The sequence below is a fragment of the Perca flavescens genome, chromosome 17, assembly GCF_004354835.1.
Source record: "Perca flavescens isolate YP-PL-M2 chromosome 17, PFLA_1.0, whole genome shotgun sequence".
Lineage (NCBI taxonomy): Eukaryota > Metazoa > Chordata > Actinopteri > Perciformes > Percidae > Perca > Perca flavescens.
In genome coordinates this window covers 19,352,376-19,377,131 of record NC_041347.1, presented here as the reverse complement: position 1 = coordinate 19,377,131, position 24,756 = coordinate 19,352,376, and the positions used below count along the sequence as shown (strand labels likewise).

The 24,756-nt window shown below is 42.5% G+C and overlaps 1 protein-coding gene across 6 annotated transcripts in view; it reads right to left on the bottom strand.

Moving 5' to 3' along the window:
• Positions 1 to 1,612: 1,612 nt before the first annotated feature.
• dlg5a (discs, large homolog 5a (Drosophila)) overlaps positions 1,613 to 24,756 on the bottom strand; it is a 35,888-nt gene continuing 12,744 nt past the window's right edge. Inside the window, exons 3-34 of one of the 6 annotated variants that reach the window (XM_028603402.1) lie at positions 24,031 to 24,205; positions 23,336 to 23,479; positions 22,353 to 22,536; positions 21,209 to 21,468; positions 20,587 to 20,899; positions 19,606 to 19,836; positions 19,056 to 19,240; positions 18,790 to 18,915; positions 17,716 to 17,848; positions 17,439 to 17,566; positions 17,182 to 17,357; positions 16,963 to 17,066; positions 15,702 to 15,794; positions 14,460 to 15,500; positions 13,769 to 13,889; positions 13,511 to 13,655; positions 13,063 to 13,196; positions 12,855 to 12,947; positions 11,952 to 12,120; positions 10,084 to 10,246; positions 9,422 to 9,555; positions 8,611 to 8,775; positions 8,297 to 8,480; positions 7,395 to 7,543; positions 6,502 to 6,672; positions 5,951 to 6,141; positions 5,699 to 5,842; positions 5,403 to 5,530; positions 5,060 to 5,169; positions 4,524 to 4,568; positions 4,263 to 4,372; positions 1,613 to 3,788 (exon numbers count right to left, since the gene is read on the bottom strand). In XM_028603402.1, coding sequence (XP_028459203.1) covers positions 3,685 to 3,788; positions 4,263 to 4,372; positions 4,524 to 4,568; positions 5,060 to 5,169; positions 5,403 to 5,530; positions 5,699 to 5,842; positions 5,951 to 6,141; positions 6,502 to 6,672; positions 7,395 to 7,543; positions 8,297 to 8,480; positions 8,611 to 8,775; positions 9,422 to 9,555; positions 10,084 to 10,246; positions 11,952 to 12,120; positions 12,855 to 12,947; positions 13,063 to 13,196; positions 13,511 to 13,655; positions 13,769 to 13,889; positions 14,460 to 15,500; positions 15,702 to 15,794; positions 16,963 to 17,066; positions 17,182 to 17,357; positions 17,439 to 17,566; positions 17,716 to 17,848; positions 18,790 to 18,915; positions 19,056 to 19,240; positions 19,606 to 19,836; positions 20,587 to 20,899; positions 21,209 to 21,468; positions 22,353 to 22,536; positions 23,336 to 23,479; positions 24,031 to 24,205 — 5,753 coding nt within the window. In that variant the 3' untranslated portion in view covers positions 1,613 to 3,684. The remainder of the gene's footprint in view (positions 3,789 to 4,262; positions 4,373 to 4,523; positions 4,569 to 5,059; positions 5,170 to 5,402; positions 5,531 to 5,698; positions 5,843 to 5,950; positions 6,142 to 6,501; positions 6,673 to 7,394; positions 7,544 to 8,296; positions 8,481 to 8,610; positions 8,776 to 9,421; positions 9,556 to 10,083; positions 10,247 to 11,951; positions 12,121 to 12,854; positions 12,948 to 13,062; positions 13,197 to 13,510; positions 13,656 to 13,768; positions 13,890 to 14,459; positions 15,501 to 15,701; positions 15,795 to 16,962; positions 17,067 to 17,181; positions 17,358 to 17,438; positions 17,567 to 17,715; positions 17,849 to 18,789; positions 18,916 to 19,055; positions 19,241 to 19,605; positions 19,837 to 20,586; positions 20,900 to 21,208; positions 21,469 to 22,352; positions 22,537 to 23,335; positions 23,480 to 24,030; positions 24,206 to 24,756) is intronic. The other 5 variants (XM_028603403.1, XM_028603404.1, XM_028603405.1 and 2 more) reach the window with 5 other exon arrangements.

Here is a 24,756-nt window from a genome sequence, read left to right as displayed (position 1 = left end):
GTATAGCTACAGGCTGTCCAACTGCATGGAAACAACTATCCTAGAATGCTGCAGAAATGTAAGTTATTCTTGGAGTGTAGACCAATTATATGTTTATCATGTTCCTAAGCCCGAGCACACATTCATCAGACTTCTAGACTTCAAGTTTGGAGTAAAAAACGTATTTGCTAAGTGTAAAAAATAAAAACACATTTATCAAGACACTTAATACTCTTTACAGCTTATGTTTAACTATATGACTAACATGCACTTTCTGAGCAAGAACGATTCACCCTAAATCTGCCATATTGTTCAGTCTTTTAAGAAAATCTTTATATTTGATAAGTTTTTCTGCAAAAACATGATTTTTGAAAAAAGTTCTTTATATTTGTGTGAATTCATTTATTATTTCCAATAGGAATGGACATGTGAAATTAGCAGCAATATAGCAAATATATAAATAGTAGAAAATTGATTGAAATTGAAACAAAAAGAAAACTCAACTGGAGCAGGAAAGAAATTCTGCTGCTGATAGACGACGTACATCAGAGAGATCATATGATAAGGAGAATTAGACAAGCGCAGACAATGAAGAATACAGTACATGCAAACTAAATAAGTGCCAACTTTATTGGTGTGGTATGTACCGCTAATAAAAGGTGAAAAAGACGCGGTGTAACATGCAAACACGTTTAAATGAAATAAGGCTTAAACTGCTGAATTACACTTATTGCTTTAGGTAACATATTATTCATCATCAATGATATTTTGTACAATCACTCCAGAGCGTCTCTCAGAAGATCACCCATCTCTGTACTGCAGACATCGAGGCTCTATACCAGCTGAAGAGCTTTTGATCTCAATAAGATTAAATAAAGTCACTGAAGTGACTCATACATACAGTATGCCTGCATTATATTAACAAGATAATTACCAAAATCCTTTTTGGGCACATTGGACTCAATGTTCTAGTGTGAAGACAGCATACATTGACCTGTCACCATCAAAGTGCAAAACATGATGTATGATTGTAGTGCTGCTGAAGCACAAATAGAGCCACAGTGTCTTTAAAAGTGTATATAAACCCAAGAGTGCAGCTGCTTCTTTAACGCTGAAGCAAGGCCAAATCTTTATTGCTCTCTGACATCCTGGCAGATATTGTCTCGCTACCTTATCTCAACTCAGAAAATGATGGCAATTTCTTCTGCCACTTTTTTATTCACTGCTGCTTTAAGCTAAATGGATTCACTGTCATCCGTATACATCTCTGAAGGACACTGTCACATTTCAGCGAGACATTTACAGAACATTGGCTCTGCTTCCATCCTTTTCTTTAAAACATAGCCAGATAAAAAGGAGACAGAGCAGCATGTTGAGAATTATCTAACTTTTAAATCTTTTTTTGGTAAACCTTAGTACAGTACTTACCCCGCAAGTACAGTTTAAGTAATTTCTCCTTTCCTCTAAAATATAATTGTTTCGCAGTACCTTCATTTAAATACCAGTAGGAATGTTAAGTATGTGCTGAATATTACGACAATATTACACTGTAAATTAATCTGAATTACGCAGAAGATGTCGGGAAACAACATTGTATGAACAATCAAAGACAGAGTGGTTACCAAACAGGGTGTGAGAGGAGAAAACTGAATTTAATCATTACATTTGTTTCAGTATTACGACTACCAAAAACTCACAGACTGAGTACATATTGTGATACAGAAAATGAGTTTTATTCTCATGTTAATGTCCCAACATACAAATCACATTCTCTTTAATAAAAGAAAAGTTCAATCAGTACCTGGCATCTAGACTCTTTCTAAAAATAAAACCATTTCACGTTGTATCCCGCTCTCTCTCTAACATATGCTATCTACTCAGAAAAATAGTAACATTACAGTTTGCTTCTGCTTACTCATTTAGCCCGATAGTCAAACTTGTGGACCAATTTTTCTTTGAAAAACTGTGCAAGAATAGATCCCTTTTTAATAATTCAAATAAGAAGTGATCCTTTTTTCTAATTAAGAAAAAAAGGCCATCAATGAAATGTTAGGAACTGATGTGATAGATAAAAACATGAATTAGTTACAGTAGAAATGATAGTACCTATTCATAGTCTACTGCAAACCTAGGAACAGTTACATGTTTAAGGTTAACAGATAAACAAGTGCAAAACAGAAATAAAAGGATAAAGTTGCCTTAGTGGATTTTGGCACAATTACATACAGGATATGGTTTCGAGGAAAGGCAGAATATTTTTGTCAATATTTCTTGCCTCCTGAATAAAAAATACAATTAAATAACAATGAAAATTCACTTACATTTAAACAGATCAGAGGAAAATCCTTTATGATTTTACCCGCAAATGTTGCTTCATAGTGTCTCTTTTAATGAGTACATCGATAAGTGACTGACAACCAACCACATAAAAACAAAAATAAATTCTTAAAAAAAAAAAAACATGCTAATACCTGCTAAGACATGACTTGATCGCCAGACATTCCTAGGCCTATGACCTAGTGAAAATACATGTAATATATATTTATATATGTGTTTCTTTTTTTCCAGATGTATCTGCATACTGTATATGTTATACTCTATATTGTTGTTAAATATATGTTAAAGAGATAGAATGATAGTTACACAGTGGTCTGTCTAGCCCTGGAGTGCATTCTGAGGAGTTAACCCGTTGGCCGCCACTTTGGCCTACCCTCAAAACCTCACCATTGTCATGCGCTCTACACTGTACTGGTCTCAAATCAGCCTCTAAATCATCTAGTCCATGAAGGGTGAAATGATGCATTGGATCTTAGAAGAGAAACTTTCAAAAATCCTCTTAAATGTCCCGGCTACGTGACCAGAGGCTGGTTTCAGATCAGGCATCTTCTCCGAAGGCACTTCCATAAACTGTCCACACACCCGGCTACTATAGAAACACAATGCATAGAGCAAACATCAATGTGTTTTGAGTTTTCGTGGCCGTCACTGCTGGCAGTCAGGTTCAGTAGGACCACAGCTACATACTTCAAGAGGTTTGATGCTTATGCACTTTTGTGATGAAACACCACAAGGAATGAGATGTCTGATCCTGGCATTCCATTTCTATAGCATCAAATTCATGCTAGCAAACAACCATGATTCAACTGAAATTGTCATTACAATTGTGAACAACAGCGTCAATGTTTTCGCGCTCTCTCACACACACACACTCACGCACAAACACAAACACAATTAGTTGTCAGTCGTCGTCAAATGGGTGCATAATTGTAGGGAAACCACACGTCATTTGGTACATGGGAGGGTCAGGGGGTGGCTGAACTTCATTAGTGTTGAGGTTTGTGTACACGATGGGGGGGTAGGACATACGCATTCAAGTAAATATTGAACACCAAGTCAGACTCGTCTTTTGACTGTAAACGGACGCTTACAATGCAGCATTACAAATACACCACCAGAGAAACCCTTAGGGAAGACTGACTGAACTTTTAACGTCGAGATCCAGTGCTACTAACCTGCTCCGGAGCACATCAGAAATAAAAAGGAGGCTCTGATTATAAATCAAGACAAAGACAGAATAAAAAAATATCAATAATTTACATAACTAGCTCACTGTAGTGTACCTATTGGTATAGTGTGAAAGGGTTAATTAGTGTTTGGGGAATGGAGATGAAAGCCACAGCTTGCTGTAGTGGCAGACTGTCTCCTCTAGGGGCAGCCGAGTGGAGTCCACAGGACTTTACTTTGTTCTTGATCAACTATAGTCATGATCTGAGTGCAAATGTAAGGCAGGGTGCCGCCTTGGACAATACCTGAAAATAGAAGGAACATTTATTACAGTGCAAAGAAAGTACTGACTGACACATAGTGGGCATTAGGGCTGGGCATTAGGGAGAAAATCAGATATCACGATATTCTTGACCAAATACCTCGATATCGAGGTGATATTCTAGGGTTGACAATTGGTGCTTTAACAAAATATCTTCACACTTAGATTTTAGATAAATAATCATCAGTAATGTGGACATAATGTCTAAGTGGGGAAAAGGCAAATAATAGAACAGCTAGAACAGTCTGGTAAGTTCAGAAAAGTACATCACTTTACTGTAATGCATCCTTTACAACCAGTAAAAGACAACACTTATGTCATATCACGATATTACGATATCCAAAATATAAAATGATATCCAGTCTCATATCACGATATCGATATATTGCCCAGCCCTAGTGGGCATATTATCTGTAGTCTATGTTGTTGTTTTTAGACGTTTCGATTGCATACAAACCTGTGAAGAATTTGCTGTACTCTTGCTCTATCTTCTGTGCACTTTCAAATTGCTCCTTGGAATGTTTTTGAGAGACTTTATCCCGCAGATAAACCGGATCTTTCTGCTCCCTGTGACAAAAAAAAAGTCAAAACATATGAGGTATGAATCCAACACCAGTGACCACTTATCTTCCCTATATTTTGATTGTGTCTAATTAAGCTTTCCATCATTTAGAGCATCCAATACTGATACAAGTGTATGCTCAAATTTAGAATTCACCTGTTACTTATTTTGCCAGTGAGGGTCTTGGGAGAGAAATCTTTTCTGAAAATCAGTCACAAATTAGGCAAACTATGTCTATTGTTTATCAGAAGTACTTATTTAAATATGTGACAACAATGTCTGATAAATCTTGATAAAAAATAGTTATTACATACAACAAATACAAAGTAAAGAGGGGATACAGCACTTGCAATGAGAGGCTTTATTTTGAAAAAGAAAGAAAGAAAAAAAACAGACATGTTTCACCAGCTGTTTGGGATTATGCAAGAGTTTCTGGTGGGGTGCTTTGACAGACCCGCCAAAGAGTTCATGTTAGGATGTAGAGTGTGAAGGCTTATCATGCTCCATACAGAGACACACACACACACACACACACAGACACACACACACACACACACACACACAGACACACACACACACACACACACACACACACACACACACACACAGAGACACACACACACACACACAGAGACACACAGACACACACACACACACACCCAGTGTATGTGGTTCAAAGAAATGCTACTTACTTGATCTGCTTTGCGTTTTTGTAACGGACGAAGACAACAATTGGATAAATGTGAACGCTGTGGAGCCTTTCGATGGCGTGCGGGGCAATGTCGAGCAAACAGTGACAGCCCTGTATAAAAAAAAAAGAAAAGAAAACAGAACAAACTAATTCAACACAGTGTTTCAAAAGGCTTGACAATTGCCACTTGCTGTTACGAGTAGTAATCTTGCTTTTCATTCATCAATATCTAAGAAAGATCTGCAATAGTGATAGCTTATCTTGAGCAGAGATTTAAAGACAAATTGAAGCCACTTTATCTTTCCTGATAAAATCTGACAAGAAAGAAAAGCACCGGCTAATACCTTATCGGTTATTTCCTTTATAGAAGCAACAGTGGTCACGTCAAAATGGCCACTCCTGCGCTTGTAGTCGATGAAGAGGCAGTCTTTGACGCCCCGCTCGATGGCTTGCTGGGATGCCTTCATCACCTCTGCAGACATGACAGAAAGAGGGCAAGAATAAAGAAAGAAATGGAAAAAGAAGAACCCTAAAGTCTAATTTAAGAAACAAAAATATCCAACGGTTGTTAAGAATGTAGATGCACAATGTATGCCCATAATGTGTATGACTGCCAACCATCTGGATCAGGTGAACTCACCCAGTAAACATCTGCAGAACTTCCCAGGAGAATCTTTGACCAGCATCTCCTTGACGGCGTCAGTGAGCGGCCCAAGGATGAGTACCGGTCGGGGAGACGTGCACTCCACCTTCTGGACCCGCTGGTATGCCAGGCTCACACAGTCTGACACAAAGAACACAATCAATATCAATCAAATATCCTTTTCGGCACGGTGCCATTTTGATGCTTCCTGCTATTTTTATCCAAAAACATCTAAACGTTTCTTCTCACCATCAAGGAAGGGGATGGAGTCTGTGCTGATGGCGTCCAGAGCCACCATCTCTTTGCTGTCTTTGGAGCTGCTGCGTTTGTGTTTCTGTTTTCTCCTGAAGAAGGATCTGCGGGCCGCTGCAGAGAGAGTCTTACTGGAGTCTTCCTTCATTTCGGTCACACTGTGTCTGCGGTAAAACTCTTGGTCCATCCTAACACACACACACACACACACACACACAGTTAGAGGAGCCACACATAAAAAGGCAGCATGTGTATCAGTGAATAAGAAGTAGTACTTGTGTTTTCAGTTTCAGGGACATTTGTTTAATAATAAATCTTTATTGATTGTTTAGCAACATCAATGCATGTCTGCAGAGACACACGATAAGAGGACGACATGATCGTGCAGTAAGTGCAAAAAGACAGTCCAACACATATGGCAGAGGAGTGACATTAGGATTTCTACACTGAAGCAGTGTGGCACAGATTGTTGTCACAGCTGTTCCAAACGGTCCTCTAGCTCAAAAAAATGTATGTGTGTGTAAACTGGCATTGCATTCTCCACCCACATGTACTTGCTGGGGATCTGCCCCCTCTGGATCTGCTGTGCATTCTCATCTAGCTGCCAGGCCATCCATGTCCCGAAGCTGCCCTTTGGTAAAGACTCATCCACGTACAGGATGTCATCCTTCTTGAAATTGAGGTCCCCCTCAGCCTCCCCCACCCGGTCGTAAAGTGCTCTGGTAAGAGGGAGAGACAAAGATAGATGGGGAGTTATGAAGAGTAGGGCAGAACGAGGGAGCAGAGGAGCATAAAGTTAATGAAGTGAGAGAGCAGTTGAGGTATTAGACAAGAAAGGTGTGAAGAGAACACGATTAGGAATAGAGATAGAAGGAGGGTAAGAAAAGTATAGAGGATGTTTATCAATTGACGGTATAGGCCTTGCTTGCCTCTTGCTGGAGCCTCTTGAGTCATTCCAGAGCAGCATATCTGTGACTGCCAGGCAGGCTGTATTTACTGCGGATGACATCACAAGCCCACTTGCCTATATGACAAGTGACTGTGGCAGCTGTGGCAACACGCCCCAGCAGTAAACAATAAAACGTGACTAGCTTCATTTTCCACTCATATACAGTGTATTTCTAATGGCCTGGAAAACACGGAGCACTAAAATGGATTAGGTGTTGGGTCTGGTGCGTAGTGAGTAGAGAGATATAGATAACCTAAATTTGTGGGTTGATTAGCAGAATTGCAGTCACACTGCGGATCTGGGACATAATTGGTTAGATGAGAAAGATTCCAGCTTGTCCAAGTGTCGCTCCAGTGGTGGTTCTATATATAGCAACATGGACAGAGATGAGGCTGCTTGGGGAAAAATTTGTGTGGTCCTTTCACAGTGCTGTTACTCATAAATGCCCAACAATGATCTGTGTGCATGTGCAATGTGTATATATGCATGTACCTAATATAAAAGCCATCTCCTGGAACATCTTTGAGTGTGCTGAAGTCATCTGGCCGATGCTGCACCTTGAATGTGACCGTCTCTGCAGGCTTCAGCATCTCGACGTAAACCTCTTCTGCCGTCTTATTCTTCATATTCACCGAGTTGTACTGAAAGACAAGAGGTAATGAGAATGATAACTTCACTACACATCATGATAAACAAAGACAAACTCAGTAGCAGCAGAGGAATTTGGTCCACTAGTAAACCGCTACATTTCCTCCAAGCTTTCAGCTGTATTAAATTGTCGCAGTATTGATTTGTGCCATGTATGGGGGGAAGAAAACAAACAAGATGGGAGATTGGTGAACAGACTGATGCTGTGCGGCCTGATGACAAAGCTGCATGGCAATTCAGACAGCAGGCCCTTTGTGGCAGAGAGCTAAGTGGGAGCATGCCACGAATTGTCTGTTAGGAGTTTGCGGTGCTCCGAATGGATCGCCAACGTGAAGTGAGAGAGGACGCAGACGAGGAGAAGATCAATGAGGAACAATGACTGGCAGGAAAATAATAATCCCAACGTCTTCTGGCAGCACTTGAGTCTAAAGTCACAAAAGCACACAAAGCTTTGAACATCTTATTATAAAGAGTTTAGCTTTGAGATCACTTCAAACTGATATTACAACTACAAGTCTTTACTGTCTTACAAAAATCCACATCTTTTTCCATTTGTGAAATGTATTAACTCCCACTTAAAAAGATCTCTCTCCAGTTACATATCTGACTGAATACAAATACTTTATGTACTCAAGTATTGTATATGTTAATATGACAATCAAAAAGCCACATAAATCATAATTTTTTGCACTGTATGTTGGTCAGTTGCTCAGGCGTGTGTTTGAATAAAAGACAAGAGTCCACACCTCCAGAATGATGTCCCCAGGAAGCAGCCCATCAGGGCCTCTGGCTGGACTGTCCTCATCCAGGCTCTCTATGTAAACGCCCAGTAGGTTCCCTCCGCAGAGTGTCACTCCCACCTCCACCCCAGGCCTGCGCACCGTCACAAGCCTCGGCTCATCCACCTTCTTGCTGCCCTCAGACGGCATTCTACAGGACAACAAGTGGTCAGTTAGAGAATTGTCTAATGGTGTAGCATGGAGCAAGCATTTCTCTCACTCCCAGCTTATTATTATGGAGGGGTTGTTTTCCTTTTATTAATGTTTGTGTTGAGGTTTACCTGATGAAATTGTTGGGACTTGTAGTGGGTGTGGTCTGTTTGGAGGAAGGAGTGAGCGTGCCCTCGTCCTGTTCGCTGAGTGTATCGATGGTGGAGTGATTGTCGGGGGTGGCGGCTCCGCTCCCCTGGGGAGTCGAGTGAGTACTGACTGGCTCCAAGCGGGAGCTGCACCCGTAGAAAAACAAAGAGAAAGGTGAATTAAAAACAGCTTCTCCATTACATACTTTGTCCCTCAGAGAGCAACTTTATCTTTCTGCTGTAAAATGTCTAATAATCATAATAATAATAATAATAATAATAATAATACCTACATATTTTGGTCACAATAACCACATACACATTAAAATGTCGTTCAAAGGTCTTTGTTTCTCAGTATATGTTATGTGTCTGAATTTAAAAAAGAATATCAGTCAATATAAGCTGACATTTTGTCACTCTCAAATATCGCTATCAGTATCACAATCGTGCATACTGTGAATATATAAAAGATAAACAGCAATACTGTAGCTATATACATCTTTATACCAGGCACACAGATGAACAATTGTTCATTCAGCTAAGAAAGTGTGAATGCAATGAATGATGATCTGCCCTCTCTGCTAAACAAAACAAACAAACAAACAAACAAACAAACAAACAAACAAACTATAAATGCATTTGAAGAACACCTGGCCATATAAAACAATATTAAAATGTTATTCTTAAACTGAAACACTTACTGGAACCGATTTAGGAAGCAGCTGAGCAGCACACCTGGGGCTAACGCCACACTGAACATTTACAGACATTTCTACAAGAAACATCATGTTACCTGGAGCGGGAGTGGATGCCCAGCTGGTACATGTGTGGGTTGTACTGGGCCATAATGGTGATGGTGTCACACTGCTGGCCGATGATGAGTCGAGCTTGCTGCTCCGTAGCGTTCCGCAGGTTGATGCCGTTATACTAATGAAGGAAGAACAGTGTGATTAGTGAGAGTTTTAGGAGTGGTGGATTTACTCCAAGAACAGAGATATTAACACGGTATGTGCCCAGTCTATTAAGGGTGTTAAGTCATTAGTAGTACTTGGTAGAGAAGATACCCATGAGAATTGACAAGACATTAGTTTTACACCCATTTCTAAAGTCTTAGAGTGCGTACATACATGTTCTGTAAAAGAGACTAGGCAGCCATTATTTGCTTTGCAACATCTGTAGTCCGACTTGCAATTCAGAAGCAATCATGCCTAGTTGGGATTATTTATGATTTTTGTTGTAAGTCTCTACAAGGTTTTGGTAGGACATATTCACATACTTTGTTTTCTTCAAAAACAATCCTACTATTGCTTTCTTTTTCTCTTAACTACTCTGATTATTATAAGCAAACACATATTAGTAGTATCCGACTAGTATTACGACGATTCAATGCAATGCATTCTTTATTGATGCTGCTTGAAGCCGCAACCTCTCCGACATACAGTAGGTTGGTTATACCTCCAGTAATTGGTCTCCATACTCCAATCCTGCCTGGTGGGCGATGCTACCTCCAGTAACTTTAGAAACAAAGATCCCTCCGTTCTCCCCACCGACGATGGAGATGCCCAGAGGCTCCGCGCCTTTGTGCACAATTACATTGCGGGGCTCCTCCAAGTATGGCCTGGTGGGAAAGAGGTTTGTGTATAAATGAATAGCATCCCAGAAAAACAGTTACACTGTACCACGCAGGAGCAAGTTGAAAGGGGTTAGGGGACATCACAGTTGGATTGACCAACTTATTTACAGCTCTGGAGAGTTGCTTGCTACCTAGGTTTTTGCTCTACAAAATCATATCTGGTCCAAATTGTAAACCCTATCAATCGAAAAACTGATTTGTGTTTAAAGAATGTTTGAGCCTGAGCTTACATTTCCCTCCAGGCCTGTAAATTGATCTCTCCAGTGCCACTTTACACCTGGCTTACAAAAGAACCTGGACAGGTTTAGAGTACAGAGACACTGTGTGCAACATCATAAAAGCACAGGCAAGGGAAATCCCTTCACATGGAGGAGATTTGCATGAACTGTGCGTCTTCATAACAAGTTGGCATCGGACATGGCATACAATTCCATGAAAGCAGATAAGAGGAATGGATTTGCAGCCAGGGACAGAGGTAAACAAAGTGGTGGTGTACAAACAAGACCATGACCCAGAAGCTTGAGGCTTGAATAATAATACCATTGCATAACATACATACTGTGAACTGAAAGGTGACTTGGCTTAAGGCCAAAATACAAACATGCATGTTGACCATGTCGTCATCATGGGTCATGGACACAGCATGCAATATCTGAGACTCAAGTGGGTTTTCCAACATGGAGAGAGACAAGTGCAGACATATAAACAGAACACTGAACCTTTGAAGTTCAGCAAGTGTAGCTAATCAGGTCTATTTTTAATTATTTTTTGGGTTTCCTAAGGCACTGATATTGTGGCATGCAAAGTAGTATCAATCTGAAAATTCAACAGCGCACTTGTGAAGGGTGAAAAACATCCCAATTCCTCCTCCTTTTGCATTATATAGTGCATGTATACTTTACGAGACTGTTCTGCTACTCTATATTATCTACCCAACTACACTGGAGCGTGTGAACGACGTGAGCTTGGGGGAAGGGTGGGAGCATTCCCTTGTTTGTAGCACTTTGAGGAAGAACGAACCTGAGGCTCCTGAGAGAGGAGAACCTCGGCCTTGCAGCCAGAGGTATCCTTAGAAAAGATCGGTTACGGTAAAGAGATCTGGAGGCGGAAAGGTTGCAGAGAGGCGGGAGGAAGATAAAGAGCAGAATGGAGGACAAATATCATACAGAGACAGTAACAGTGTCAAAGACTGAGAGGTGTCGGCAATACAAAATGGGACAGAAAGGGTGGAAAAAAGAAAATCCAATTCCAACAAAGCAGCACATCACTGCTTCTTTTTTGGAAACAACAAGAAGCGTCCATGAAATCATTAAGAGTTTTAATAGGATTTCAATCCTCATTTCAATAAGAGATTGCACAGTTCTGACCAGGATAGACCGGTTGCCTGGCGACGCCTTTTGATATAGCCTAAGAGGATCCCTAAGGCCAGACGTAGGTTATATCATACCAGCTTTTCAAGTGATCCTTATAATCATACTCTCCATTATTCACACACCATTCGCAGAGTGATTTTCTCAGTATTCCTGTCCTAAAACAATGGCCATAGCTAGACACTTATAACAATCAACTGATAAATATTCCGTACAGGTCGTCTGTGATAGGCAACTTTCAATTTGCCAATGTACATTTTTCACTCAGCAGCAGTCGACTGGGCAGCTAATTTATCTGTGAACACTCATTTTTGTCATACCTGTCTTTCCTGCGCTCCCCTATTGGCAAAGGGCTGACTGAGATCCGAGGTAAAGTGGAAATGGAGCCTTGTGATTGGCTGCTGGCAAACGAGGAAGTCTCCAGATTGAGTGGCGAATGCGGAGGTGTGATGAGACTGGGACTGCTACACTCAGAGTGTGAGAGGGAGCCTGGATTTAGGGCAGGAGGAGCAGAAAGGTACATCTCACATGAAGATACACATCCGGAATACACATTGAAATCAGATTACAATTGCAAGTTTGTGACAATAAACAGCTCATCTCACTTGTCACACATCCACAAATAACCTACTGACACGCTTACAAGGATATTGCTACCTGAGCTGCCTGTCAGCAGTTAGTAGCTTTTGGTTTCTATATCTGTATATTGAAGCTAAGTTTAATGAAAGAAGCTAAGTTGGAACACATTGTTTTTACAGCAGTGCAATGGTTTAAAAACCATCTGAGGAGGAGGTTTAGGTAATCAGATGCTGAATTGCATGGAGACTATTTACACCTGGAATCATTATTTCTCTGAACACTGTCTGACCATTCAGAATTCACATTTAGAAAAAGAAATTCAAAATTTGGGGCTAACCAAAGGCTAAAGAGACAAACTGCTTACAGCAGTTCAGGTGTTGACAATTCCACATCGGAGGATGACATACGAAGTTCTTTTCTGTCGGTGCTGTAAAATCTCAATTTAAAAATGTATCAGACATTGATCTTAAAACTCAGTAAGACTGACAACGTTAAATGAAGCCTGAAGTAAAATAAAGAAAATATGGCTAGACCCAACAGCTGCTGATGTGCATTATGATCTATGGGGCTTTTAGGTGTTTTAATACTTATGTGGTGAGTGTGAAGTGTTTTTTTTTTTTTTTTTTAACTAGTGAGTGCATTACCTCTGTCTGACCCCAGCATGGAGCGAGGGTAGCGGGGAGTGGAAGGGATTTTGATCCTCTCTGTGCGGTACTGGACATTATTGGAGGAACCTGCTAGGGGGATGAGATAATACAGGAATGAATGTTGTGACATAATACGCTAAAAGAGAAAGGGCACCGAGCCTATGACCTTTATGTGTGTGCGTGCGTGCATGAGTGTCAGACTGACCGAGTCGTGCGCTGGAGGGCAGTGAGTTTGTACCGTGTGAAGCTCTGCTGCTGCGTGACGATGAGGATTCAGAGTAGTCACTTGTGCGCTTCTGCTGGCTCAGGTCCAGGCTCAGACGACCCTGGTGTTGTGGGCTACACAAACAAAAAACTACAATGCTTATACAATTATTTGAATGTGCAAGGTATTTTACAGTTCAGCGCCAATTAAATTGATGGGCTGAGCTAAATCACAACTGCACTATATTTAGGCAACGCAACAGTGGAAAATTCTTTTCCACCCTAACCCAATTTTAGTTAATGCGATTTTTGTGAATTTTGTGAAATATTAGTAATCATAACAGGCCCCATCAGAAACACTGAACCGACAATGAAACATGTAAACCGCTATTTAAAAAAAAAAAAAAAAATAGGTGTCAAGGAAACGGTGAGTGTGAAAAGGAGGTAACCTGGTGTGGGTGTGCTGGTGACATATCTGGGAGGCGACAGATGGACAGTTGCTGGTATGAACACGGTGACTGCGCACGGTGTACACTGGATTCCTCATCACGGCTGTCACAGCGGGGCAAGGAGCCAGACCCCGGTGGACTGAATCTGACAGAAGACAGACACACCACCATGTTAGTGGGGGGGATGGGGTGGGTGGGACCACTATGATTATAGTCAGAGCATCTAAGCGTATTTATGTAAACATCTGAGAAACTTACTAGGAGGTAGTGAGCCATTGTAGACTGTGGGGACAAAGCCGACGCTGTGCCTATGGGAGCGGCTGGGGGAGGAACGCAGCATGTCCCTGGGCTCTGGTGAATGCTCATCGTTAGAGTAGCTCTGTGATTGATGACAGAAACAAAACGGTTACCATTTTCCCTGCAGGGTAACAAAACACCATTATGTCTTGGGAGAAATCCTCTACCCTTCGCTAGAGACAAGTACCATAGGAGAAAAATGACAGCACGAACATCCCATAATAGCAAAATGAACATTTATCCCCACTACGTTCTCCTGTGTTCTTCAGGGCCTGAAGAGGTAGCCACCCAGGAATGGCTGTCTGAGCCCTGGGCACTGACTCAGCTCCTAGGTTGGGTAGCTGTACCAGTACAGAAGCATCAATCACTTCGACACGCTGGCTAAGAGGCAAGTCCCTGAGGCATAACTGTGACGGGGCTGTAAATTATATTACAAAATGGATGCTTTGGCACACTGGGATAATTTGAAATGTTGGTCATTTTAGATTCAAACATTTCTCAAATGCATCATGTTCTCATCTCTTTATTAGAGAAAACTTCTAAACAAACTTCGCCTTGAATTGGCACAGGGATCATGCAAAGGAAACTTTCCGAATCAAAGGCACAACATAAAGACTCTAGATCCAATTGTTTAAGCATTAAATGGACATACTTGGAAGGAGGGAAGAGTGATGGTCTGGGGGGTCATCCTCCGTCGAAGGGCGGGGGCAGATTTGGGGCGCGGCCTCTTCACCTCTGGCTCCTCCCCTCTGGTTCGGCCGATGTCCTCATCGCATGACTTCCTCGAGGTCAGGACCTTGCCGTCCAGGAAATAGTGGTTTCCATTCCTGTCTCTTTCTCGCTCGCTTCTCTCTCCCGCCGCCATGGAGATGGCAGCCTCTCCCTTGCCGTCTGAGGTGATCGTGCAGTCAGAGGCAGAGCTGCTTTGATGTTTGTGTTTGAACTTGAAGGAGTCACTGCGAGTGGGTGGGGTTGGAGGGGTTGGGGTAGGGGTTGATGAGGAGGAGAGGGACTCTGTCTTCGAAGGCTGCGGGGAGTGGGAAGTTGCAGCGGCGGCCACTGCTGCAATCTGATTGGCTGCCATGTACTCCATCTTAGAGGAAGGTGTTTCGGGGCGTTTGAAAGTGTCTGGGTCGAAGATGGACTTCCTCTGCTTGGGCGATTTGTAGATGGAGAGCTGGGCTGCTGCTGTGACTGGACTGGTGTTATCTGGTGCAACCGACATACCTCCCACCATCATCTTGGGCCATGTGCCCCCACTGTGCTTCTTCTCCAGGGTTGTCTCCATTGTGATGCAGTCTGAGGCAGAGACAGGGTCAAAGGGCAAGGAGGAAGGCGCCTTTGTGTAGGGACAGCACTCTTGGAAAGCACTGGGGCCATAGCGGCCAGTGCCCAAGTCAGAGGCCGGCCGAAGGCTAGTAGCATGGAGGGACCCCGTGGAGAACGGCTTGCTGATGTCACTGTACACCTCATCAGATTCTCCTCTGACCTTCCTCCTCTCCCCAGAGATGCTACTTGTGCTGGTGGTTCCAACATCAGGGCAGAATATGTCAGTCTGTGTCGAGCTGTTGTGTTTCAGGTTGCGGCTGTTCCGGGAGTGAATCTCAGACAGGTGAATGCGCCCATTGGACTTCTCTGAAGACTCACGCAGACTCTCAAAGATGTTCTGGCCTGACGTGCTGTGAGGGAAGAACTGTGGGGAGGACAGATGAAGCAATGTTGTGATAACACTGGTAAATTAATTGGCAATGCATCAGATAATCCAGTTCTCACAAACCACACACACAATTGAAGATGTAAAACTGCTATGTAGGACATAAAAAAGTAGAAAGAAGGTCTCTGTTGTTAGCATAGGTGAAGTAGAAAAGGAGCTCCGAAAGAGAGAGTGGCCCACCTTCATGAGAGAGAGGCTAAGAGAGTCCCTGCAGCTCCTCAACAGAGCCTCACACTCTGTCACAGATTTGTTATCCAGAGCAATGCCATTTATCTGGGGAGTAGAGAAAGATATTGGAAATAAGGACAGGTCCTTCAACACCAAAGCAATCAACGTTTTTCTTTTTGATATTCACGTGTGTGTGTGTGTGTGTGTGTGTGTGTGTGTGTGTGTGTGTGTGTGTGTGTGTGTGTGTGTGTGTGTGTGTGAGATGGCAGTTTTATTAAATAGATGCACATCTACAAACACATACAGGTGCCATGTCTCGTGGACATGAGATTGCCTGGGGCTTTTGATATGTCTCACTGCTGCAGTAAGGAAACCACAAGAAATCTAGGCCAGCACATTTCAGTCTGACAAACCCTCACACTCACATTTCCGTCACAATGGGCTCGACTTGAGGAGTCAGAGATATCGAAGAGCATATATTATGGATGAGATTCATCATGAAATAAGTTCAGGAAAGAACTTTCTGCTTTAACCTAGAACAAACGAGCATCTCTGAGCTCACCTCTGAGCCATGGAGTTCAGCTACTGACATTCAATTGCATCCCATGCATATTTCATTGAAGATTCAGCACTTTGGACTCTTTTTTTGGCAAACGCAATTAAGCATTTAATAAGTTATATATAACCCGATACACTAATGTGATTAACGTTTAAAAGGGCATGATAAAATACGATACTCTTCCAGGATTAAGATCTCTTAACGCATCATCTGTACTTACCATTGCTAATTGTGCTTGCAGCTGAGCTATCATCTGGCATATCACTTCCCTGGCTACATGGAGGAGACTGTTCTGCTGATAAATGGTGAGCAGAGATATCCAAGTGCTCTGGGATTCAAGGGTAATGCACAAGTTTCATGCTTAAGTTTAACACAAACTTTTCAAAGATAAGAGATGGAGATGCATAGCTCCATTTCTGTCACTTGTCTTCTCTCTTTCATTCTCTGTGTGAGTATATTGAAGCTGTGCGTTTAAAGACAGCTCCACCTAGCCCTCTAGAGCTGCAAGCTTCTGAGGATTTAATAAAAGCAGGAGACTTTCCTCCTATTTCACGACCAAATCCCACTTTATCTGGGTTTGGAGTGTGGATACTGGAATGGAACAAGGCCTGGATTAGAAAGCCAAAGGATCCGGTGTGAGCTGTTAGTGTGGTAGATGTTGAGAGAAGGAGTATAAAAAAAGAAGGATTTCAAAGAAGCTAAGAAAAGACTCACAGCGATAAGTCTGTCTCCAACTGTGAGAGAGCCTTCCCTGGCTGCTGGACTGCCCTGGACAAGGGCAGTGACAAACACACCGCTCTCCAGACCAATACCACTGTCTGAGAGATAGGAGGGAAAATGGGAAAGCGTGAAATAACACTGAAGCACTAACAGCCACAAGGCTTAGTAATGAGAGAAGACAAAGCAAGCCAAGTAATTTAGCATTCTATTTACCTTGGTGTCCCACGAGGTTGATGTGGACAGGAGTGAGGAGCCTTCCTCCCAGAGACTTCCTTCTTCGTACTACCATGTTGATCAATCCGCCACCATTAAGGAAGGCCTTCACCACCTGCTTTCTGTCCTTATTGGTCAGGTCCATGTCATTAATCTTCAACAACCAATCATTCACTCTGGAGACACAAGAGGATGGACAATGAGGGATTTAACGGTTAGTCAAGAAAAGAACACTTGCTTCTTGAAGCAGCTCATACCTTAACCTTCCATCTGCGATACTTCCTTTGTCCACTCTTGTAACAAATATACCACAATCTCCTGGTAAATACGGATCATTTACCCCCTCAGCGATATCAAACCCAAGTGCCTTTAAATCCATGTCGTCCTGTAAGGGCAATAATATTAATGTCAGTAAATTCCTTCATTTTGACAAACTTATTACAATATCATTACGTTCTGGAGCTCTACTGGCTCTCAGGAGACTGGTGTGTCACCAAATCCCTCTCAAGTAGAATAGCTGAGCACTGATCTTACCCTGTTTTTCTCAAACTCCACCACCTCTGTCTCCCACTCCAGGGAGTCTGTGTCGATGGCTGAGTCGTGAGAGCTGTGGGCCATTAGCTGACAGAACCGGGCCTCCTTCTCCAGCTGGCTCTCCATCTTCTCTCTTAACGGAGGAAGAAATCGCACACAGAATCAAAGGTCAGTCACTTGAGGATGGATGGGCAGACAACAGAGAGATCACACACACAGCCAGTCTTTATACTGGAAAATATTTTTCTTACCAAAAGCACAATATGTTTCTGTTTGGAATAAAATGACAAGTTGCACCACTCTGGATGTAGAATCCAATCCAATCCATTTAGTTGCATTGCATTGCCAAACATTTAGAAGAAATTATGTCAGAAACTATACACGTTTTGACCTTCTTTTTATTTGGAATTGGGCTCAAACTTCTCTTATCTTTCCAAAAGTATTTCTTGTGTCCTTTCTCACACTTTCTGTTTTGTGGTTTATGGAATCAAACTTATCTTTACTTATAAGAAAACTAAAAGTAGAACACACAATGCCCAACTGTCAGTAAGATATATGGTGTCCTACTGAGGCATGCCTTGAGGGTAGATGTGACATTAAAACCCCAATCTTACATTGTTCTTTACAGAGGATAGAGAAAGAAAGTCTCAAAGTCACAGCATACTGCATGCTCCATCAATGCTTTGACTGACAAATGGCTGTCATATTCACTTTAGCCAGCAGAGGGAACTTTTACATGCAATATAAATTCATATGCAGGGTGACCGGGCCAGTGAGAAACCAAATGTTTATGTGTGTCCAAAACACTAACGCTTCTCGGGATTACACTTTTAATCTGGGCATGTGCAAATGGCGCCAGACAAACAACTGAGCTCCATGATGTCTCCAAAGGCAGAATATCACAGTTCACGCTCTGCCACACACCAAGTACAACAGCTAGACAAGTTGACAGAGTAGAGGCAATGTTGTTCTGTGCTCGCTCAAATGCAGGAGGATTTTCCTTGGATTGCTTATGTGAGTGTTTCCTATCATTTTTATAATAACTGAGGATTCAGCAACATAGTGAAGACTCACTTTAGTTCTTTGAGCTCTCGCAACGCATCATTCTTCTGTTTCCTCATATCGTCGAGATTACGCAGGGCATCGGCCAGATCGCTGACTGCCCGGTCCCTCTCCCGCCGTAGGTTATCACACAGAGTCCTGGGGAAGAAGAGGCGAAAGTAAGAATAAAGAGCGAAGCGTATAGGGAGAAGCAGTAATTAGCCAGCGATTCTCTACGACACTGTATGTGGCCTCCCAACTCTGTCAGGAGTCTTTAACAAACCCATACACTGACTGACCTTATGCTCTCCCTCTCTGCCACTATTTTGTCCCTCTCTTGAAAGGCCCAGTCCCGTCGACATTTGGCCACCTCCGCCTCCTGCGTGGCCTCCTTCAGTTCCTGGGACATGGCCTCATACTGTTTCCTCAGCATCTCAATCTCCTTATTGGCTCGTTCCATGTCCAGGGTGGCCGAGTCTTGTTTCTAAGAACATTGAGTATACATGAATAAGATTATTCGTAAGACGAGTGTGCTACATGCTGCATTTCCATATGTAACAACATCGGAGAGTTTACAGTGTCTGGTGTGAAAAAAGACACGGTGGAGAGACTGTGCAGATGTGTGACTTTCAAACAAACCACAGCTCATCTTTAAGGTCTTAAAGGTTTAAGTACATGTGACCAGCAGAATGACTGTTAAGAGGGCCATCTAGTGGGCAGACAGAGGTGTGACATAAATCTGCTTAATACTGTAATCCACCAACTGACAGCTCACTGGATGCACTAAGCTCTTTATCATGGGTCTAACCTTTGACTTTATGCTGTCAAATCTAAGGTGCAGTTTGTTACCTGTCTGGCCTGATAGTACTCTCGGAGCAACTGATCCCTTTGAATGATGGCCTCCGTCCTCTCTTTGCGGGCCACGTCCCTCTCCTCCCGTACCATCTCGATGTCCTTGCAGGCCTGACTCAGCTCCTTCTGAGCCTCGGCCTTATCCTTCACCTCGTGGCAGTACTTCTCCAGCAGCTCGTTCCTCTCGCAGATGGCCCTGTCGCGGTCCACCAGTGACGAGTTTAACTCCTGTGGGGAACAAAGGGTGCAAAACAGAATGAGGGCATCTCAACACCGTGAGTCATTAATGCGATGTGAAAAAAATGATGCGGCCAATGCAGAGTAATCCAATAGTAGTTATGAATCTCTTTGGTCTGTCAACCAGAGTGTTTAGAAATATTCTTCAAAATAGGAGAAGGTGGAACTGAACTATTTTTGTGCAGTGTCACTGGAGAGAACGGCCTTTGATCCACTGACTGACAAGTAGATGCCTGGCTCAAGTCACCAACAGACACACTAAAAACCTCTCCTGGGGAAGCTGTGACTGATGAGTAAGGACAAAAGCAGTTTTATTTCAAAATGCTTTATATCCAAGCTTTTTAAATGAATGATTATTCAACATGTCTATAATATAAATCAGATTTGGTGAGTAAACGTTCCGTTTGATGTTATTGTTGTTAAAAATATTTGTATGTGTGTGTGTGTATAAGATAGATAGATAGATAGATAGATAGATAGATAGATAGATAGATAGATAGATAGATAGATAGATAGATAGATAGATAGATAGATAGATAGATAGATAGATAGATAGATAGATAGATAGATAGATAGATAGATAGATAGATTTATAAGAACAGTTGTGCTGATGTTTTTTGGACCAATACTCTTCATGTTCAGCCTCCATGCTGGCCAGTCACCTCTCTGGATATTTAGAGTGCATCAGATATAACTGATATTGTGTATTGTGTACATTTGATACATTCTTGAGTCTGATACCTGCCGGAGTGCCTCCAACTCTTCACTGGCAACCACTCTCTCTGAAGAGGTGTTTTTCAGTCGGGCCTCGGCTGCCTCCAGTTCTGTCTGCAACTTGTCCAGCTCCTTGATCACCTGGTCCCTCTCACTCATGATGAGACGATACTCGTTGAACACAGAGTCCCTCTCCTCCTTGTACTTCTCGCAGTCCTTGGCTGCCTTCAGCTGCAAGTTCTTGTAGCGTGTCACCTCCGACTGCAGGCGCTCCATCTCTCTCTGCAGCTCCTTGTTCTGCGCCGAGGACTTGTTCAGTTCCTGCTGCACTGAATCAAACCTGGGGAGGGTGGAGGAAGATGGTGAGCGTTTCGGTGAACAATTATTTTACGAGATGCTCATATAAAATGATGTGCTGGCTGCAGCTTGAGTGTAGCTCATATAGCGCTTGTTCCTATGTGTGTGTACAGGTGCTGGGTCATCACCGCCTCTGCTAGACTGATTCCAGCCTGTGAAACACGCACAGGCATGATCCACAATATTTACAACACATCAATATAAAGTTTATTTTCCCTGGAATATGACAGCGGTCGGTTTGATCTCATGTGTTCTTGTTCTCTGAATGTGTGCAGGTGATAAATGCTTTCACCTCCTTATCGAGGTGGAGTACTGCTGCTGGTAGTGCATGGCCGAGTCTCGCTGTTTGAGCAGCGCGTCCATCTGCTTCTGCAGCCTTCGGTTCTCCTCCTCGGCCTGCTCAAGGCGGCTCAGGTCTGTGTTGTGGTTAGCCACCTTCTCACTGTAGCGCTTGCTCAGGGCGTCATACTCCTTCTTCACGCCCTCCAGCTTGTCCATAGCTGTGTCATACAGTTTGTTTAACACCTCTGAAGAGCCCTTCTCTCTCATTACCTGGTAAGGACAACAAAAGTCATATAATATGTCATTATAAAACTACTTATAGTGTTCAAAATGTCGATGCCATCAAATGAAATGGAACTAAACCTGTATTTGCTGTGCCCCACCTTAGCAGCAGATGGCATCAATGTGTAGGCAGGATTCTATTTTTACAGCAAATCCTGTGCCAGCTTAAACAAAGGCATTTTTAAAAACTGAATTAATGTATGCAAGTCAAACCAAGTGGCTAGCCTGCAATTAACTGTTTTATGTGTAGTGAGTCTGTCCTTCAGAATGGACTGCTAATTCTTTGTGAGTCTGTATGTCTCATTACTGCAGGTCTTGCTGATATAGTCCTCCTAAATCCTGACAGAGTTGCTGAGACCCGAGGGCTGTATTGACCTCGTCCACACAGCATACACTGCGTATACACTGATCTTGTAGCTACATGGGTTGGGTCAGCGTGCCCTTTGCCCAAGCCAAAGCACTTTTCTTCTGCACTTGCCCTTCTCAGAAGTGCTCTGTATGCATTTCCCTCTGCTTGGTTGCCCTGTGCTCTTAACAACTGCAGTGTTCCCACGGGTGCTGTGTGAGACAGTACTGCATAGTAGTCCAGCAAGGGTCACAGCAACCTTGCGCTGTTTAGAACTAAGAACAAGAAAGGAAATATTGTTTGATGCTCCACAATCTAGGATTTCCAAATATAAAGCGGTGAAAACCTCAGCACAATACAATACAAATATCTGATGCTGTAGCAAAAGGAACACAATTTTTGTATAATTACTCTAGCATCCGTGCCACATCAGTAAACCTCCAAAAGGCAACTCCTGCCCTTAAAACATCTGGGCAGATACAGATCACACCCACACACGTGTCTGTGCTGTGCGTGTGGAATGTACCTGCTGTTGCTGCAGCCGGAGGTCTGCCAACTCTTTCTGGTCCTGACTGTGCAGTCGTTTGAGCTCCTCACAGCTCTGTTTTAGGTGGTTGTGCTCTCGGACAAGTTGAGTGTCGTCCCTCCTGAGTGTCTCCATCTCCTCCTTCAGCTGGGTCTGTTCGCCCAAGATGCGGCTGTGCAGCATGCTGGAAGAGGAAACGCACAGACACGCAGGAGGAGTAAACACATGTATATACAGGGAGATACATTGCACATGCAAATATATAGGTAACAGCAAGCAAGCTTTGATGTTATTAAGTAAACAGAAGCTTAAAACCTAGCAGCGGAATTCTGCAAGTGATACGCGTCAAACTTAAAAAAAAAAAAAAAAAAAAAAAGTAATTACAAAGGCAATTTAATTTATGGACAGTTTTCAAGAGAGGGACATTATCCGGAACTTTACCTTTTTAGAAGTTAGAAAATATAATAATTAGCTAAAACAGCTAATACCCTGTATGATCAGTCTCCATGCTCCAGAAATTTTGCCTCAGCTTATGAGCTGTTAGGCTGAATAATTCAATCACGTAAATGCCTCCATTTCAAAGCTTTTAAAACCATCCTTGTTTTTTTGGAGTGCCAATTCCCTTTCAATGTGAAAGCCAGCTGTAGCTCCAAGGGATGTTCTTTCAATTAGGTTAATTGCAACACCATGCCAATATTCGCTACAATTCCAGTAAAACAATGCAATAAAATGTAATTAGTTCTACACTGAAAAGCAGCAGGTAGCAGAATGTTCATCCTACGCTTACGACATGTGCACTTCAATAATAAGTCCCGACACACATTCATCACTGCTTTCGTATGAAAATCTAAGCAAACTGGGTACATTAATTGCATTTAGACATAATGCAGGCAACTATTTAAAACTGAAGGTCTAAGAGTCCTTCATTAGCAAAGAGAAAGGGGAAAAAAGGAACCATGACACTTAGCAGTAGAAATACTCACTGGTAGAAGTCAGCCTCTTTTACAGCCTCCTCGCACCTCTTGAGCGTTTTGGTGTGCTGGTTCTGAAGAGACTGCAGATCTGCCATGGCCCTCATGCACTGACTTTTGAGACGCTCATAGTCATGACTGGGTTTGGAATTTGGCCTTAAGGGGAAAAGCAGCAAGGAATCAACACTATCCAGCAGCCTTGTACTATAATGCGGCCGAATACAGCTCAGATTGGAGCATGTAAAAGACAGAGTGGGCCTTCCCCTTGCATGACAATTCATTAGATAGGAATGTAATGTTTGACTAAATGTAAATAACATAAAAAAACAGCCTTCATATCATCTGTTGCACAAGAACCATCTGGTAATTAGTGCCTGCTCTCTACAAGTTAAGAGTCAACATTATTCTAGACAGCAGATAATTAATAGATGAAAACATGGCAGCCAGAAGTGAGGACACTGACATCACAGTGTCTAACAATCTATAGAGAGTAAACATTACCAGTCATAAACTTTGCAGCTCTGACAGCTATGAATCTTAGTTCAGAGTCAATAGTTGGATCTGTAACATTTCATTTAAGCAACAAAAAAATAATCTATAATTATAGTAGACAGATTCATAGACATCAGCCAAATAAAAGTGTTACCAGAAGGATAAAAAAAAAAACAGTAAAAACAATGACTTGGCAGGCATGCCCAGATTTGCACCTGCAGTCATCGAAGGTGGTCCCAGGCGATGCCAACGCCAGACGCTTACGGAGCTCATCCCTCTCCCTGGTCACCTGGCGGAGCTGGAACAAGATGGTGTCCAGGTTGTCACCGGATGGCCGGTTGTCGTTAATGGCGGGGGGTGGGGAGGATGCTTCACCGTTAACGGGCGAACCTGCAACAGTGAGCAGCACATTACCAGGAGGTAATCAAAACACACTGGAAAAGTTTCCCTGGCAATGCATACTATCATTCAGGAGGTGCATAATATATGTACATTGGCCCAGATGCCATTACACACACCAAAAAAGGGACACAGATAACTTGTTAAGGTACAAAGAGTACCCTTGCAACCAACTTTAGCATTAGGAAGCAAAAGAGTTTAGTCCTGTCCAACGCTCAGGGCAGCAACTGGCTGTTATATAATCTGCTAGGGGTTTTCCGTGACTATTTGCTGTACATTTGCAAAAAACAATTATGTTGGATTTACAAGACTACTCAATATGTAATCACTGACATAAAAAATAAAAGGTGGAAGACCGGTTGGATTTAGTGATTTACTGTATCTCTGGTACTTTCTGTGTGATTAAAACGAAGGTATCCATGTATCCTTGGATTACATTTAAGCACTCTTGTTTGGAACCCCAGGGTATCTGAAGTCTTTGTACAGGAATAATAGCTCCCCACTGAAATACTTTATAAATACATGAGTGGTTGTTTTCAAGG